Consider the following 19828-nt stretch of genomic DNA (forward strand, 5'->3'; position numbering starts at 1 on the left):
TTAGTGTAAGAATTTCACTATGAATTTCTATATCCATAGACGGTAACCCTCAGCAAAGTACCTAGAAGTCAATACATGATGAGAAGGTGGACCATCAGTGCCAATAAGTGAAAATTGCTATCTTCCCACCATGTCATAATAGACTCTAAATTGGATTCTGGTCACCTTTGAGGATTCTTTGGTTTGAGAAAAGAATAATTCATTGGAGGTTTCCACAGTGGGTGAATTTATGTCTGCCCTGACCATCCAATTCGATTTGTGCTGACTCTAGGCTCCCAAAGCAGGGTTTTGTTTGTTTAAGTTGATTTCAATCCCAAGCTGAAAGGATTTCATGAGTGACATGATTTTATAGTCATTAGAAAGGCATATGTCTGGGTTGGGGTTGTAGCTCAGTAATAGAACTCTTGCCCAGTGTGTTCAAGGCCCTGGGTTCCATCCCTAGCACTATGGGTGGAGTGGGGGGAGATAATTGCAAAGAAAGGTGTATGTCTCCTGCAAATTTATGAATTCATATTCTATCATATCCCGTATTCTAAGTTCATTTAGAATGCTTCAGTCCCAGTCAAGCACAGTGGTATGAAAGTTTCATACTTGAAATAGTGAAGGCCATATTTTGGGGATCTTCAGAGCCTTTATCCCTTTTGGGCCCTGGTGAGTAACCAGCATCTGTCTAGGAGTTATCACTGCTACTATCAGCTCACTTTGTGATCACATGTGGGCATGTTTTATACATTTGGTTTTAGCATTTTCATTGTCTATGCTTCATGACTTAGGTGTTTTGTCTAAAAGAAAAAACTAAACCAATAAGCAACTATAGAAATAAGTCTCTTAAATTCATAGACAAAGATATCTTTTAAAATGCTTAATGCATTAATTAGTTCATGAGTATATAGTTTTGAAGTTACTTATTTGATAATTATAAAGAGTTTTTTTAAAACTTTAGTTTTTAAACTAAAATCTATTTAAAAGGGAAATATAACACTTATATTCAGATGAATTAGTTGAGGGGGAAACAGTGACTGGGTGTCATTCTGAGTGATGGCATAGGTAGTTATAACATGGGTAGCACTGGAGCCAGAATATGTGATTTTATTAAAGCTATTAGTAAGACAACTTGCAGGACTGGGATTCAAACCCAGAATTAAGCTTCAGTTTTCTCACCTGTGAGAGAGATTAATACAGTCTTCATTGGATGTTTGTGAAGAAGTCAGACAGACTGGTATGAAATATCAGTTGTAGTAAGAATGCTAAAGGACGCTAACATAAATTTTGCAAGTGTTAGTGTTCAAAGATTTATTATCAGTGTCTTCTAATTAATAGGAAGAATAAACAAGTAATCACATGTTATTTAATTGCAAGGAAACAAGCAACAAATTACATGAAGTAAGTGAATGAAAATATTTTCAATGCATCTTTATAATAATGTAAAGTTAAAGATCTTCACCAAAGCAGATTCTTGGAGAATTTTTAAAGAATGAAATGATGTTAGGAAATAAAAAGTTTTGTTATTAATTAATTAGAGCTCTAGGAGTTTTGTCTTGTTTTCTGACAGTAATACAAAAAGAAAAACTAAAACTTGGTTTTGATTGATAACTGCTATTTTGATAATGTGCTTTATGAACTTAAGAGCATTGCGACATCTGCTAAGTTGTGCTATAATTGTGACATCTGCTAAGTTCATGTTTGTGTCCTGGTTTGAATAGGAAGGAAACATGCCTCTAGAAGATTTACTGGCGTTCTATGGCTATGAACCTACAATTCCAGCAGTTACTAATTCCAGTGCAAATAGCTCTCCAAGTGAACTTGCTGATGAATTACCAGATATGACACTGGACAAAGTAAGTACAAGCATTTAAAAGAAAAATTCAGAGGGCTGGGATTGTGGCTCAGTGGTAGAGTCCTTGTCTAGCATGGGCGAGGCACTGGGTTTGATCCTCAGTACCACATAAAAATAAATGAATAAAAATGAAAGCATTATGTCCACCTACAACTAAAAACATAAATAAATAAAAATTCAGATAGAATAAATATAATAAATAAATAAAATTCAATAGAAATCCATTTCTATTGACTGTTTTATTAGAATTCCCTTTGTTTAAAGCATTTTATAATGTTGGCATATAAACTTTATATTGACCCATAGCTCTTATCATTTTGATTTAAACTTTGTTTAATAGTTTTAATCACACTATTTTTAATAATATAATAATACTACCTACTATTTTAAGAGTAGGAAATAGGAATTTATTGCATACCTAACTATTCTCTAGTATTTTTTTCATTTTTCTCTTGTAGATAGATATATTGTATTTAAGTAGATTTTGCTTTAACTTCTTTCAATCTACAAACATAAGAATGTGTTGGTTAATAAAACCCCCAGAAGCCTTCAAACCCAGCTTGCTTAGGCATGGAGTAGTTGAAGAAAAGTTCTGTTTTCTGGGCTCTCAGAGTGACAGCAGCCATAGTAGCCAAGGATGTGGTGACCTTGGTGATTCTGCCTCACCCTCCCATGTAGTTGGGACTATAGGTACACAACACAATACCTGGTTGTGGTGAGGCTTACTACCTGCAGAGGAGAATCCACACAGCCTATGCTTTGCTAACATAACAGTTCCCTGGAAAGCTTTCCTTGGCTTTCAAGTCTTAGGCAGGGAGAGGAATATACATTTTGGAACCTGTCCTATGAGTTATGTTTTTCCCATTTTGAGTTAAATGTGATATTAAATGTACCACAAACCTTAGTTTCCATTATCACTTAGTATTGAGTGATGCTGCGTACTAGGCATAAGGATAACTGACACTTATATAAAAATTAATTCAAACTTGCTTTTAAAATTATATCATTAGTTGGACTTTTTAAATTGTTAAAAGAGTGGAATTTGAAAACATTTTGAAATTTTTATTTTATTGTTGATGGAAAGTAAATATAATTGTTAAACACTTAGAAATCAGATTATTTTTGTGTGTGGTTTTTTTTTTTTTTTTATCTTTTTTGGAACTGGGGATCGAACCTAGGGCTTTGCGAATGCAAGGCAGACGCTTTGCCACTGAGCTATATACCAGCCCTATTTTTTTGTTGTTTGTTTGTTTATTTTTGAGATGAGGTTTTGTTAGATTGCTCAGGCTGGCCACAAAACTTCTGGGCACACAAGTGATTCTGCCTCATCCTCCCATGTAGTTGGGACTGCAAGTACACACCACCATACCTGGCTAGAAGTCAGATTATTTTTGTTGAAAATTAGCTGTAACTCTAAAGTTCTCCCCACATTTCACAAATTAGGCAAATTATTTGTTTTAAGTGTGTAATTGCATTTGTATTATTCTTATTAATAGTATATTATTAAGTGTATAATTAAATATTAAATGTCCAAATATTTATATGAAGTAAATTATAGAGATTTCAAAATTACTTTGCAAAACTAATAAGACATCAACTGGTTACTAATTGTATTATTTTATTAAAAATAAGAAGATATTTTTCTTAATTGATGAATATAATCCTTTCTAACTAGTACTACCTTCCTATTCTTCCAGGAAGAAATAGCAAAAGACCTCTTGTCAGGTGATGATGAGGAAACTCAGTCTTCTGCAGATGATCTGACACCCTCGGTGACATCTCATGAAACTTCTGATTTTTTCCCTAGACCTTTAAGATGTAAGAAACCCAGACATTACTGATTGGGTTTTATATTGTGTGTGTGTGTTTGTGTGTGTGTGTGTGCGCACGCGCAAACATGTATGTGCATGCACAGTGCTGAGAATTAAACTCCAGAACCCAGGGCTTCATGCATGCTAGGCATGCATGTACTATATCCCTAGCTAATTGTAGCAGTGGTAGTGTGAGTACATTTTATTACTCAGTAATTTATGTTTAATTGTTTATTCTATAATGATGTGTTTTACATAGTTTAAATAAAATATTATTATAATTGGAACAATATTATCACCTTTTTGTTGGGGTAGAGGTAGTAAACTAAAGGCTGTTTAAAAATAGAAACATTGACTTAGTTTTACAAGGCTGCATTCTTTCCCAAGGCTCACCTATTTCTATCTTAGTTCTACCATGAAGTTTTAAGAGACGAATTTTCAGTTTCTGTTAAAAGGCTCTTGCTCTCCTGATTTTGAAAACTTATCAGTGCTAAAAAGTGTTTTTATTTTTAGTGGTTCATTCTTTTTTTCCTGTTAGTTCTCAGTGTTATCCCTCAATGTTTATCAGTAACATTAAAAAGGTTTTAGACTAAAATAAGTATTTTTTAATGCAGTCTATTTGTTTTAGGTATATTTGTGGTAGAAAAACTACTTGATTAATAAGTTCAAATGCACATATATGAGTGTGCACACAGAAACCATTTTGATAGACTCAATCTAGCTCTTTGTATTTATTTACTAATTAATGTAACAGAACTCTAGTGCTATACTGTCTTTTTAAGTTGATCACAGTAGTTTCTTTTTTATCTCCCAATCTATTTATTGGTATGCTACAATAATTGTAAGGATATTATATATACTTTAGAGTTTTCACAATCCTATTTTGACTAATGTCCATTGTGAAAATAGTTTATTAGATTTCTGCTGACAAAGTATTCAACCAATTTTTATAAAATACAGCATAACGGATATTCTCCAAGCTACTACAAAAGTTAGCAATGAAAATCTTGAAATTTTTTTCTTTTAAAGCAAATACTACGTGTGATGGTGATAAGGAATCAGAGGTAGAAGATGTTGAAACGGACAGTGGTAACTCACCTGAAGATTTGAGGAAGGTAAATTGAATTACCATTATAATCTATTAGACCATTTTGGACTAAATTGCCTTTTGAAAACATTTGTGAAGTGATTTATGGTCATTTTGTTGTTTCAGGAGAAAGTTTCTTTGGACCTGTAGAAACCAAATTAGTGGTTTAAGACTTTTCCCCACCAAGTGTTTATAATACATTGTTTTTCTGAATTTTCCTGTAGGAAATAATGATCGGTTTACAATATCAGGCAGAGATTCCCCCTTATCTTGGAGAGTATGATGGTAATGAAAAAGGTAAGAAAATCTTTTGATTTTAATAGTGTTTGGTAGGCTGAACTACTACTTAATGTGTTTACTTAAATATCTGATTATATTCTGGCCTGGACAGAAATAGATTTAAGATTGGAGGAACTTCTAGAGTGAGGATATTTAGGCATCACTTAGGGAAAATATATCAAAAGTAACCAACTATGAGTCTCAAAGCCCTTCCTACGTACAGGGGCTTCTTAGCCATTGACTCAATGCTTGTTCAAACAGTGGAGAATCTTTTGAAGGTTAGCACCTTAACCTGTATCTTGCTTTAGTAGATTCTGGTAGAATCTCATCATCTGAGGTAGTGAGAATGTTATAGACGCAGTCTGTGGAGTGAAAACTCTTGAATATAAAAAGAGATTAGAAGAAATTCTTTTGCTTCAGCTCTGAAAGAGCAGGAGGTGGAATGGAAGGATTCTGCTGTTTTGCTTTTGCAGTCAGTCTTTCTTCACATTTTTGGTAGATTTCAACTGTAGTTGGTTCTAAAAGTATGGAGAGGAGAGGTAGTAGGAAATAAAAATACAGGTATCCTTCCCTAGTTGATCTTGGAAACCAAGTAGATTTGAAAAATTTCCTTGGGCATTTGGTCCTTTCCCAATTGAGTCGATTCTTTGCTGTGAAGTCACAAGGGCAAAAGCTACTTAGTCAATGCAAAGCCTTCCAGGTTCTTCTTTCTTCCCTTCCATTATGCCAGATCATCCACCATTTAAAGGAGGCTACCCTGGGGTCCTTAGCCTTGGCTGCTATCTAGCAACACCATTTTCCTACACTGTTTTCAAACTGATGGAAGACAGTTGTCCATCGGGGAGCATACAATAGCTGATGATCTTACTGTACCAGCCTCTTGCCTTCCACCCAAGCCACACATAACCTGGGAACCAAGTATCTGTTCAGCAGCCATAGGTTCTTAGATCAAACATAATGGAGAAAATAGTCTCTGTTTTGCAAATTGAGGAGGGAAGGTGTACCTTCTCTGTTAAGAGATTTAATCTTAACTATTTTACATATTTCAGTTGTGACCAAAGAGGAACGAAACTTGTTCAAGAAACTTCTCTAAAAAGTCAGTCTTCATGCACAGGCACACTTTGTTTTTAAGTTTTCTGCTAACTAGAATGAGTACCTTCTTAGGCAGTTGTGAATGTAAAATATTTGCCATAGTCCAAGTATATAATTAGCTATCGACAAATTACTTTTATTAGTTATGTTTATAAAATATTATACACTTGAAGAATGAATTGCACTTGAAGCACTGAGATAAATACATATGCCATCTATAAAGTAGAAGCTTTGAGTAAGGTGGTAGAATGCATTAATAAGATATAAAACTTGTTTTAGTGACATTTTGTTTATTAATGTTTCAGTCACTAAAATAGTATAGAACATTTAGTTCTCTATTGTCTTCCCTTCTTTCCAAAAATAGGAAGATTTAAGTACTCTTGATTCCTCCTTTAAATAAAATTTATTTTGGGGGGAAGAAATCAATAAAGGAAAAATGTGACTTTTTTATCGTTTCATTATCTGATTTTTTTTCCGCTTAAATTTGTTTGTTTGCAGTTCTTCCCTTAGGAGATTTCATAATACAGTCATATAGAAAATTCCAGTGAGGTTATTAGAGAATTTAACAGGTCATTTTTACCTCTTTATAAGAAAAGTATAAGATACCAGTGTGGAGTTTTTAACATTAGACTTTACTAGGCATGGGAAACCTTTTGATTGGTCAGTAAATCTAACCACAAAAATAGTTTCTTGCTCTGGCCCCAGAACCCAGACAAGAAAGTTAAAAGTTTTTTTTTTTTTTTTTTTGTACCAGCAAAAAGTTCTTGTCTCACAGTCAAATTACTGGTGTCCTCAAAGTTACTAGTCCCTGTGTTTAGCCTATAAAGACAGAAGAACAGTTTGTGTGCATTTTTTAATGTATTCACTATTTTTAATGTGTTAATGGGATTTTCTTTATCAGTGTATGAAAATGAAGACCAGTTACTTTGGCGTCCTGATGTGGTTTTGGAGAGCAAAGTTAAGGAGTATCTTGTTGAGACCTCATTAAGAACTGGAAATGAAAAAATAATGGATAGGATTTCTGTGGGAACACACCCAAGGGACAATGAGCAGGTATAATTCACATTCTGTTCAAAACAACAGCTAACTTCTTGATTTCTTATATTTGATTGCAAAATACTTGTTTTAAAAAAAATTCCTCTTTATTTTAAGAGGTAACTATATAATAGTTTTATGTCTTCTGTTTTTGTCTATACTTGTACTCATATCTTACTTTATATACCATTTTATATCCTTTTAATCACTTACACTTGTATTTTCCTTTGCCATTGAGAATTCTTTAATACCTCATTCTTGATGAATGTATTCCATCTTGTATTTTTAATATCTTATCTAAGTATTCTCTATGGTTCGACTTTAAGATTTCATGATAAAGGTATTGAGTTATTTTTTAATTTTACTCAGGAAGTGACTAAAAGGTAATGTTTATTAAGACTGTGTGGGGCTGGGGTTGTGGCTCAGTGGTAGAGCGCTTGCTTAGCATATGTGAAGCACTGGGTCTCAGCACCACATAGAAAAATAAATAAAAGTTATTTATGTCCAATTACAACTAAAAATAATTTAAAAATTTTTTAAAGCTGTATAATGATTTAGGAGTGTTTGCTAAATACTTGTGTACCTATAGTTGCAGAACTCTGCCGATGATGATGTGGGATTGGGGAAAGGGAGTTTTGCCTATTAAGGGCTTTTTGAATACTCCACATTTTGACTCTGACATCATTTTGCCCCTTTGGATACTTTTTTCACTCTATATTACAAGCCAGATGATTCTGGTTAGTGGGAATCCAGAGATAGGTAGACTCAAATAAGAATTTCTAAGTAACAAAAAGAAATTATACTAGCTGAACTTAAAAGTAGGGTTTTTTTTGGTCAGCTATCAAAAAGAAATCTCATTGGGATTTAGTATTGATAGTTTATTAAAGTTTAAAACATTAAACCTTTCACTCCAAGAAAATACCTGAGTCTCCCTTTACTTTACTTTTTTAGTTGCTCAAATATTTTTGTTTTTGAATATCATTTGCATCTCATAATTCTTCAATATATTTTATGTCTATGTGTTTTATTTATTGCTGATCTAAACAAGATCTGTTATATTTATAATTGTGTATTGTTTATAGACAAACAAGTTTTTAAAATTTATCTGAAGCTAGTGAAACTGATTTTTCCGTTGTTTTTGCTTTTCTAGTATTCTTTGAAAATTGAAATTATTTTGATTGCATAATAATTGCATACATTTGTGGGTGGTTTTCTAGTTTTAGAGTTATTATTAAATTATACTTTCGTTCCTTCCTTGCCATTATTTTATTTCTTTTTTTTCCTGTTACATGTCTTCGTGCATTAGTAGTAACTCTCAGACATTTAGTAGTAATAGTGATTTGGGGCCTGCTTTTCAAGGAAGTAATGTATCTAAAATTTTCTCATTAAGAATAATATTGGTTCAGTATATAGCAAGAAAATATCCATCTATTTTTAACTAATACTTTTGTCTTTTTTAATATTAGAAATGGGTGTTGACCTAGGTGCTTTTGGGAAGCTATTGAAGTGATTATTTTTAATACAATCTATTGATGTATTAAAAAAAATTTTCTTATTATTGAGCCATCCTTACCTTTCTTGAAACATACTTGGAAAGGTTATTATTAAACTTTCAATTGAATCGTCTTCTACTTGTTATATTCATAATTCCAACAGATAGAAATTCTAATTGGAATAAATGGTACCTTTCATATTAGATGAAAATAACCGAGCCCATTGTAAACCCCAGTCACTGAAGTATCACTCCTATTCCAGGCCTGCTCCTGTTCCCCTTTATTAAAATTAAAAGGCAGAGAATGACATCAAGACATAGACCATAATTCTAATTTTTCTCAACTAGAAAAACTCATCTAAAATAGGGGAACTTCCCAGCTCAAAAGGCCCAGAAATTAAAAAAAAAAAAAAAAAAAGTCAAGAATGATATTGATAGATGACTTTTGAGAGGCAGAGGAAGGCTGAATAAATGCAAAAGGTACCAGAATCAAATTGCAGGATAGTTACATATCTTCAAATGTCATATGAAATTAGAAAGCATTGCGGCCAGAGTTTGTTAATACATTTACAATATTCCTGTTTCTTAAAATGCTGTTAGATGTGAACTATCACTGATTTTTGTTTTTCCCTCCTTCTCTCCTAGGCATTGTATGAACTTCTCAAATGTAACCACAATATAAAAGAAGCAATTGAAAGGTACTGCTGCAATGGAAAGGCATCTCATGGTAAGAAACGTTTTGATTCAAGAGAGGGAAATGGAAATGAGGCGATGCTCATAGGGGATTAGATAGGTAAAGTATTGTAAAGGGCAGAGCAGTTTCATAACACTTTTGTAAAATCTGTGTTCATCTTTGTAGCAGATAATTTTTTCCTTTTCTTGCTATTTTTAGACACTCTAGAGATTTTCATGTACAGATTATTTACCCCCTATCACTTACACTTTCTTGAAGAAATAGTTACAGAACAAAGCAGACACCAAAGATGACAGTATATCCAAAGTAATTGAAATGAATGATTTTATGATTTCACTGAAAGGAAAAGTTGGGCTTTTTCTTTTTCTTTTTTTTTTAAATCTAGGCAGCAAATGAAAAGGAGATTGAGGATTTAATAAAAAAGGAAAGATGTATATAGTTCCTTGAATTTATTGCAAGAAATATATTTTTAGTAAATAATGTAATCTCATTTTTATAGTGCTTAGGTTTTGTATCATGTGTTTCAAGAAAAATGGTTAACTTTTAAAAATTTCAGAATTTTTTAATTTTTTAATGGATAAGCATTACCATATCTTTCACTAAGTATATGTAGAGTGAAAGTAATACTAAGTAATATTATATAAACAGGTTGGAAAAAATAGAAAAACTGAAAATAGTACATTTAAATTTATAGGTTGAGATAGCTATTGAAATATTTCCCTTGTAAAAGTTGCTTCTTTAAAAGTAATTATTTTAAGCTGTTAAAACTCTCAAAATCTAAATACTGTTTTTTTCCTTAGTTCAAATTATTTTTTACCTTTACTGTAAGATTACTGTTTATGGCTTTGGGGAACTGGTCCCTAGTACCATTAAGTAAGATGTTTCAGAAATAAAAGGGAATAATAAACTAATTCTTAGGCATAGGCTGTGACCTTGTGAAGATCTGCCAGGTCTCTTGGCCAACTACATTTTTAATTCATCATCATTAGCATCTGCTGGGAAATTTAATGGGATTTAGTGTTTTGAGAGCGTGGACTGTTTCTTATTCCCTTTATATTTCTAAGCATACCCCTCACATACTGACTTTAAATAAATAAATATGTGTTGATTGTACTTTATATGGTCTCTAAAAAACATATGGTTTTGACTAAGACCAGAATGAGGCCTTTTTATGTTCCATAAAGAAAATAACACCTTTTTTTTCATAAGAACATTATATGTTCATTTTTTTTTTAATTAGAAAAGCATAAAATTATGTTTTAAAACCCATTAAATTCTTATTACATGATGCAGTGGGAAAAAAAGCATTTATAATCTTACATGAAATTTCCTACATACAGAATTTGTGTTCAGAAGTGAGAGAGAAGAGTGAGCTTATGGCCTGTTTACAGAAAAAAATGTACTGAAAATATATCATTGATTCACATAAAAGAGTTTTGAGACCAGTGAATTTCATTTAAAAATTTTTTTAGAAGGAATGACTGCATGGACAGAAGAAGAATGCCGAAGTTTTGAACATGCACTCATGCTTTATGGAAAAGATTTTCATCTTATACAGAAGAATAAGGTAAGTTAGAGAAATTAAAAAATTTACTCAGTAATTAGAATGAATATAAGCAGCTAACTTATGTCATTTGTATAGGAAAATAAAACAATTTTGTTAATTTTCCCTGATAGTAACATTTCTCATATTACTCTAAATATGATTGAAATTTGCTCATAAGTACCACAGCTGCTCATAGGATAGTATAGTCACATCTTTTGATATAAACAGTTAAAATAATATTGTACTCATAGAAAATGAATTCACTATATTTTCCAGAAAGACTCGCTGTTCCACATTTTTCCTTATTACTTTCTACAAGCTTTTTGGAGGTTTGTGGCCTCAAAAATGTTTCTGTTTGGCAGTGAGAACTGCAGTTGCTGAAGAAATAAATATTGTTATTAAAAGCGACTAAATATATATTCTGACCAAAACACCAATTGCTGAGGAGAATGTGGAATAACAGGAACTCTTATTCATTGCTGATGAGAATACAAAATGCTGTAGCCACTTTGGAAGACAATTTGATAGTTTTTAATAAAACTTACTAAAGTCTTACTAAATTATTTAGCAATCCTGCTTCTTGGTATTTACCATATGGATTGAAGATTTTTATCTACACAAAAACCTGCACGCAAACGTTTAGAGTAGCTTTAATTATAATTGCCCCAAATTAGAAGGAGCAGATATTTCCTTTGAGGTGAATGGTTAAACTGTGGCACAACCAGATAGTGGAATGTTATTCAGCACTAACAAAGAATGAGCTCTAAGCCACAAGAAGTCATGAAGAATCGCAAATACCTATTATTAGATGAATGAAGCTAATCTGAAAAGGCTACATACTGCACAATTCCAATTGTATGACATTCTGGGAAAGGCAAAACTATAGTGTAGTAAATAGATTGTGGGTTACCAGAGGTTAAGCAGAAAGGAGGTTTGAATAGATATCATACAAAAGATTTTAAAGAAAGTGAAACTATTCAGTATAATACAGTAATGGTCACATGTGTTGTCAAAACCCATAGTGTATACAGTGTCAAGTGTGAACCCTAATGTAAACTATAGACTTTGGGTGGCAATTAAGCATTGATGTTTTAACAAATATACCATTCTGGTGTGAGATAGCTGGGGGAAAACTATGATAGTGAGGGAACCTATGCATGTATCTAAGCAGGAGATATGGGAATTCTACTTTCTTGCTCAATTTCAGCATAAGTTTAATGCTTCTCTCTACAGACTGTGTCTAGATTCTTTTTTGTTTGTTTTTTCTTTTTTTGCATGTGTTTGTCCAGTTCTAGCACCATTTTGTAGAAAAGACTATCCTTCCTCCCTTGAAGCGCCTTTACTCCTTGGTCAAAAATCAGTTGCCTAAATTTTATGGGTTTAATTCTAGGTTTTTTCTTCTGTTAATGTATTTGTTCATTTTTTCTCCAATACCACACTGTCTTGATTACTGTAGCTTTATAATAAATCTTGACACTAGGTAGTGTCGGTTCTTTTGAGTTTTCCTTCAATATTGTGTTGGCTATTCTGGGTCTTTGGATTTTCCATATAGAATTAGTACGTCATTCACAAAATAACTTGCTGGGATTTTTATTGAGATTGCACTGAATCGGTACATCAAGTTGGGAAGAACTGACATCTTAACTGATCAGTCTTCCTATCCATGAACGTAGAATATGTACTTTGATTTCTTTAATCTGAGTTTGGTACTTTTCCTCATGTAGATCTTAACATATATTTTGTTAGAGTTGTACTCAAGTATTTACTTGTGGGGGTTACTAATGTAAAGTTGTATTTTTTATTATTATTGGTTCTGGGGATTGAAATCAGGGGCATTCGACCACTGAGCCACATCCCAGCCCCCTATTTTGTATTTTATTTAAAGACAGGGTCTCACTGAATTGCTTAGCACCTTGCTGTTGCTGAGGCTGGCTTTGGACTCAAAATACTCCTGCCTCAGCCTCCCAAGCTGCTGGGATTACAGGCATGCGCCGCCGCCCCCAGCTATGTTGTATTTTTTAAATTTTGATTGTTTATTATTACTATGTAGGAAAGTAATTGATTTGTATTAACTTGAATCCTTCAACTTTATTATTATTGCTTATTAGCTCCAGTTTTTCATTGATTCTTTAGGATCTTCTATATAGATAATTATGTCATTGGAAACAGTTTTTTTTTTCCACCTTCCCAAACTGTATACCTTTTATTTCTTTTTCTTTTTTTCTTTTTTTTTTGCATTAGCTACATCTCTCTTTGTGAGTTGAAAATTTCATGCTTTTTATATAGAAGAAAGTCTAATTTTTCTCAAAGATGAGATGAAGTCTTTAATATAGTGGATAAGTAAATGTTTTTACAGAATTCTGGGTTGTCCTTTTAAGTCAAATAAAATCATCAATTTTGCAATGATTTGTGAAATTTATTCTGTCCATTCATTTCATAAACAATTATGTCCTTCCACTTACCAGATATTGTTTTAGGCACTAGAGATACATTAGTGAATAAGACGGAAAAGGTCTGTAGCTCCAAGAAGCCTACATTCTCTTCGAAGACTTATAGTTAATGATGTATATTGAAAGGTATACAGTATCTTGTTTAAAAAGCTTGTCCCTATTTTAGTTATCGTAAAATCACAATTCACTCAGGAGTCAGGATAGAGAATCTTAAAGTTCTTCAATTGAGTACTTTAAATTTCTTCTTCGGGGAAAAAACAAATGTATACTGGATAAGCATAATGAATTTTGATAATATATCTAATTCATTGCCTGTAGCTATATCTAACAGTTAGAGGAGACCTAGTTTGGATATGGAGCCAAGTTTGCAAGGCTTAAAAGTTATGACCACTGGGTGCAGTGGCACATGCCTGTATTGCCCACAGCTCAGGAGACCGAGGCAGGAGGATTGCAAGTTCAAAGCCAGCCTTAGCAACAGCGAGATGCTAGGCAACTCAGTGAGACCCTGTCTCTAAATCAAATACAAAATAGGCTGGGTTGTGGCTCAGTGGTCGAATGCACCTGAGTTCATTCCCTGGTGTACACACACACACACACACACACACACACACACACACACGTTATTACCAAAATCTGCTGGAGCTAAGAGTCAAAAACATGTTGGAGGGGAAAAACACATCCTTTAGCTAGGAAATCATCTTAAATTCCAGATGCTATATGTTGCTTATCCCTTTGCCAAAGGTTCTTTTGGATAACAGAATCTTTTGATAATCGAATGAGGCTGTGTTCCTTCTCCCCAGCAAAGTACATCTGCATATGATTTTGGGAATTAGTAGATGCAAGTGAAAACCATTCATGGCACCCTTGGGGATTGATTAATGCTAAGATTAAGAATTCCTGCTGTAGTCAGAATTATAGAATTCAGTAAAGAAAGGTAAAGGATTACACTATTTTAGGATTTTCATTAAATGTGGGAGATAATTTCTTGATGCACACTTGTTTTATAAAATACTACATTTTTTTTTTTTTTAAGTAGCCTTGGGCTTTGAAAACTTTTCACATGTAAAGACATTTCACTAATAAAAGTGTTCAGAATTTCATAATTGGGAGGAAACATAATAAAATCCATGAATGGAAGTTTCATTATTGCGGGGGAGAAAGTTGCTTTAAAAAAAAAAAGAGTTGGCTGTATTGGCTTATTTAAAAATTTACCTTTTTTCATTAGGTGAGAACTAGAACAGTTGCTGAATGTGTAGCGTTCTATTATATGTGGAAGAAATCTGAACGGTATGATTACTTTGCTCAACAGACAAGATTTGGCAAGAAACGATATAACCATCACCCTGGAGTTACGTAAGTATCATAGGCTTGACTTCAATGATTTTGTTGTTTTTAACTGTGATAAGCAATCATAAAATTATTGGCCTGTATTTTTCAGGGACTATATGGATCGTTTGGTAGATGAAACAGAAGCCCTTGGTGGGACAGTAAATTCTTCAGCCTTAACGTCTAACCGGCCTGAGCCTATTCCTGATCAACAGCTGAACATTCTCAACTCCTTCACTGCCAGCGACTTGACAGGTAAAGTGAAGGTCTTTTTGTGTACTTTAGGATAGCATGATGCAAAATTAAATGCGGTTTGTTTCACATCAAAGGATCACTTACCTAAACCTTTTCCATTTCTTTTTAGCTTTGACCAACAGTGTAGCAACGGTCTGCAACCCTACGGATGTGAATTGTTTGGATGATAGCTTTCCTCCACTGGGCAACACACCCCGTGGACAAGTAAATCATGTGCCTGTTGTAACGGAAGAGTTACTCACCCTGCCTAGCAATGGGGAAAGTGATTGTTTTAATTTATTTGAGACTGGATTTTATCACTCGGAGCTAAACCCTATGAACATGTGCAGTGAAGAATCAGAAAGGCCAGCAAAGAGATTGAAAATGGGCATTGCTGTCCCTGAATCCTTTATGAATGAGGTTTCTGTAAATAATTTGGGTGTGGACTTTGAAAATCACACACATCACATCACCAGTGCCAAAATGGCAGTCTCTGTGGCTGACTTTGGCAGTCTGTCTGCCAACGAGACCAATGGTTTCATCAGTGCCCACACTCTGCATCAGCACACTGCTCTTCACTCCGAGTGACACAAGGAGCCCAGAGACAGTGGGTGTGCAGTACCAGTAAACTTGAGGGGAGCTATCAGGTTTGCATAGTCTTTCACTGGAAGTTTGAACCTTTTTCACTATGACATCAGTGATGTCAGTATGTATAGAACTATATCTTGATTTATCAAGAGTATTTTCATTTTTCAATCCATAAATGTGGAAATGAACTATGATCAGCAGAGTTGGGAACTAAGATTGAACTCTGTGGTGCAGCTTTAAGCTCTGCTTCTCTCTTCCTCATCCCCTAGTACCTCTTCCCCTCTCCCTTATTTTTTCTATTCTTTTCTGTTCCCCACTGCCCCCACACCCAATTTTAAAACCTGTAGACAAGAGGCCACCAGCTCAAAACCAGCACAGATGTTCTGAACTGAATGGTATGGCTTCTTTTCGTGTAAATTCCTTTTGCCGTAATGGATGCAGTGGAATAACAATGTTTACAGGTACCAATCCCAGTCCCTGCTCAATGTAGCATTTTTTTGGGTTTTGTTTTCTTTATTAATAAAAGCAGGGGTAGGTTTCTTTAAACTGCACAAACATGCAAGGATTTTTTAAAAATGGAAACTTCTCTCATGTTATTCAACTAGAGCACTTCAGTTTACAAAACAGCAAATACATCTTTATGGAAGCCAGCACGAATGAGGAACCGCGTGCAAATTATGAAGACTCTTGCTTGGATCCTGTTTAAAAATTCTAGACCAGGGCTACCTTACACAGAGTTGGTTATTTTACTGCCGGGAGATTTCTGTGTAATTTCATTTACTGGCTAAAAATTTGGCATTCGAAGATGTGGTATTCATATGGGGTTTTGTCCACCGTTGTAAAGATTGTAATCTTAAACCATACCGGTCACTGATAATTTATTTTATCCTGAGGCAGTTGACTTGCAGAGGCACAGTCTACAAAGCCTAGGATGTTGCCACTCAATGGTTTACATTTTGGGACACCTCTTAAGTTTGTAGCACTGCAGTTCAAAGTGTTAATATTTAGAGGGACTTCTAGATTTTATGCATAATGCAGTAGAACCTTGAAGTATATTTAAGCTATTTGGTTTAGATTAAGCAGTTGGCAAGAAAAATGTGAGTGCCTACCTGAAATAGAATGGTACGTTACCACTTTTAAGTTTTAAAAAGTGATAGACGTTCAGATGCATCTCAAACTTGGTTTTATTTTTATTCCAAACATTGTGAATGAGAAGCCATTGTCAAAAACTTTGGCCATTTTTGCTCTATGGACATGCATCTTTAAGTTATAAGGTAAATCAGACAATATGTAATACAGTATTAGGATATAATAAGCTTTGCTTTTATAGTACAGTTAAAACAATTACCTTTTATTTGCACCGTCTTAACTAATATTTTTTATTTTTACTAGTCGTGTCGCTTTGCAAAAAAATCGTTTGGCTGCATTGCTAATATTTGTAAGTGTAAATCGCTTCAAGGTTGTGCTGATGAGTAGATAGGTTGTAGTGGTCTTAGCAATTGAAAGGGAGGGTATTTATTATACAAACTGTGAACTGCAATGACATCCTTAGTTTTGGATGATGTGTATTCTTGTTTTTTCTTTGCAGCATTTTAATGAAGATTGCTTTGAAGTGTTTACGCAGTAGCACATTTACTATAAAATTTAGTTTAGCACAGTGGACAAAAGTAGTTAAATTAATAACTTAAAATCAGTCTCTAATTTATACATCTAAAGTCTAGCATTCCTGTAGCACACAGTGAATAATGGGTAGCCTGGGCTCTGTGTTGCTTTCTCATATTTGTATCCAAGTTATCAGCTTCTTATTGCTGTGTTGTTGTGCTAAACTTTGAACCTTATTTCTTTTGTTAAAAAATCAATACTTTCTATTATTTAGTAAGATACTGGCCATAATCTTCCATTGTTATAATTTTAATTTTCACTCTGGGTTTACAGTGGCTGGTCTGTATAAATAATTTACACAAAGATGACTGAATGCTAATACCAGTTGCACTTAAATGAACATGCCCATTCTCATTAGCTGATGCAGTAATATATTCAGTTTATCTATGCATTGCTGGGATCTTGATATAAGATGGAAACAGTGTTTCTTATCTAAAGTTTCGATTATCAGCAAGTTGAATGGACACTTTAGTTATTTAAATATTTTTGACCAAAATCCAGAAAATGATATGAGAGAAAAATAAATTCCAGCTAGTTTAATAGATTTTTAAATGCCAATCTGTTTTTAGCCTCTTAGAGAGTGCTAGCTAGCTGGTAACGTTTACTTTTAATTCCTTGTTAAAATGAGGCAATAATTTGCAAGATTTTTGTATATATGTGTAAATCCTTCATATCTTTTTAGATCTAACTCAATATTTTCTGACTACTTCTGTCATGTATAATACCATTTTGTGCATGCTTGATGTGACATTCATAATTGTACCACTATGACTTTATTCATGTAAAATAGCTATTTATTGAACTTTCTTTTAAAAGCTGGGTTTACTGGTTTTTTTTTTTCCTCTCCGTTTAAGCATCTTAACAGAGAATTTGTTACTGTTTATTAAAAGAATTGCGTTTCAAAGCATGAAAATATCTGATTTACGATCATATGAAGAAATAACACCTTTATTATCAAGTGTTAAAAGCACAATTCTTATAACAAACTGTGATAAATTCTTTTTTTTTTCCTTTTGCCGCATTATTTTCATATGAACAAACCAAAAATTCATGGTGAGCAGTTGCAGTGTTGGCTGATGTATCTTTTATGTACAGGGAATTTGAAGAGGACAGTGGATTCATTTAGAAGTGTAATTGGTGCTGTGATTATAGCAATACTTTACTTTTGTTAGTCATATTTCATCTTTTCCATGCTAGCTTTTTAAATGTTTAGTTTTCCTCTTGTCATGGTCAACTGCTGAATTACTTGAAAGATGTAGAATACTGTTTTAAAAATACTAAAGTCTGTACAATTAGGTCAAAGAATTGTGCAATCGTTTCCTTTTTAATTTTTAAAATTGAGGGTCATAAATATTTGAGAACGTCAGATCTAATAGAGCGTAGTGATACTATTTAATTTAACCAAAGTCTCTAGTAAATACTTCAACTTTGAATGTAAACTAACAAATAAACCTGACCACCAAGGAGATTGTTTGCCCAGAGTTTCAAAGCACATTGTCTACAAATGGAAATTGAAATAATTTATAAAAAATATCGACATTACTATGTTTTTTAAAAAGTTCCTAATTTTTTCACTAAAAGGAGGAAACTATTAGTTTTATTGTTAAATATGGTAAATAATATTCCTCTTAGATGACCAGTGGCTTCAATTGTCCCAGTTTGAAATAAGTACCCTGTGAGTATGAGATAAATTAGTGACAATCAGAACAAGTTTTAGTATCCGATGTTCAAGAGGAAGTTGCTATTGTTGCATTGATTTTAATATTTGTACATAAACACTGATTTTTTTGAGCATTATTTTGTATTTGTTGTACTTTAATACCTGGTGTACAGTTCCAGAAATAAAAATCTGGAAATCTTTTTTTTCTTGGTTCGTGTGAATGAATATTTGCCAAAATTTTTTTTAACAAATCCTAAGCTACACCAAAATAGGTAGATTATACCAGTTTTAAACTGATTTTAGATGCAGTAAATAAGTATTTGATAGGTAAGTAATAAAATCAGTAGATAAATTTTTCTTAAATTCCCTGTAATAGTTTTCCATCTATAATAAAATTCTGATTATCCCAAAACAAGGATTTTAGTTTAATTCAGAAAACATTTGTTGAATGTCTCATGTTTCAAACACTGTTCTAGGCAAATGTGCCTTTTTGTAAAACATAGTATCTGAAATTTGATCAGATATGATAGGCAGACTAGTATTTATGATTGACTACTCTCCCTTATCTAAACTATTCAGTTTCATCAACTCAAATCTTTCCTAAGCCTTCATATTTTCAAGCCATAGATCTCATTTAGTCTAATTTCTCATGTATGTCCCTGTATTTGATTTGCTCTGACTAGAGCTTTCTCTAGCTCCATTCTTTTTTTTTTTTTTTTTTTTTAGTATTAGGGATTGAACTCACGGGCACTCAACCACTGAGCCACACTGAGTTGTTTAGTGCCTCCCCATTGCAGAGGCTGGCTTTGAACCCGAGATCCTCCTGTCTCAGCCTCCTGAGCCACTGGTGATTACAGGCATGTGCCATAGTTCCATTCTTACAATGCCCTTACCTACCAGCTGGGCACAGTGGTACAATGCAGTTATCAGATTGCACATAACAGATTTTGTACAAGGTCAAGAAAGGGACAAATAAAGGCAAACACCTCTACTATGCCTTGGTTACTTGTCTAGAACTACATTCTTTCATTCTTA

General features: G+C 33.4%; 2 protein-coding genes across 3 annotated transcripts in view; one reads left to right on the top strand and one right to left on the bottom strand.

Moving 5' to 3' along the window:
* Positions 1-18994, top strand: part of Mier3 (MIER family member 3) — a 30434-nt gene extending 11440 nt beyond the window's left edge. The window contains exons 4-13 of one of the 2 annotated variants that reach the window (XM_027938164.3): positions 1704-1838; positions 3535-3655; positions 4678-4763; positions 4960-5032; positions 7008-7159; positions 9279-9360; positions 10800-10894; positions 14549-14676; positions 14762-14904; positions 15014-18994. In XM_027938164.3, coding sequence (XP_027793965.1) covers positions 1704-1838; positions 3535-3655; positions 4678-4763; positions 4960-5032; positions 7008-7159; positions 9279-9360; positions 10800-10894; positions 14549-14676; positions 14762-14904; positions 15014-15471 — 1473 coding nt within the window. In that variant the 3' untranslated portion in view covers positions 15472-18994. The remainder of the gene's footprint in view (positions 1-1703; positions 1839-3534; positions 3656-4677; positions 4764-4959; positions 5033-7007; positions 7160-9278; positions 9361-10799; positions 10895-14548; positions 14677-14761; positions 14905-15013) is intronic. The other variant, XM_071612595.1, reaches the window with a different exon arrangement.
* Setd9 (SET domain containing 9) overlaps positions 1-19828 on the bottom strand; it is a 36193-nt gene that overhangs the window by 7063 nt on the left and 9302 nt on the right. The gene's annotated exons all lie outside the window — the stretch shown is intronic.

Source organism: Marmota flaviventris, chromosome 5 (assembly GCF_047511675.1).
Source record: "Marmota flaviventris isolate mMarFla1 chromosome 5, mMarFla1.hap1, whole genome shotgun sequence".
Classification (NCBI taxonomy): Eukaryota; Metazoa; Chordata; class Mammalia; order Rodentia; family Sciuridae; genus Marmota; species Marmota flaviventris.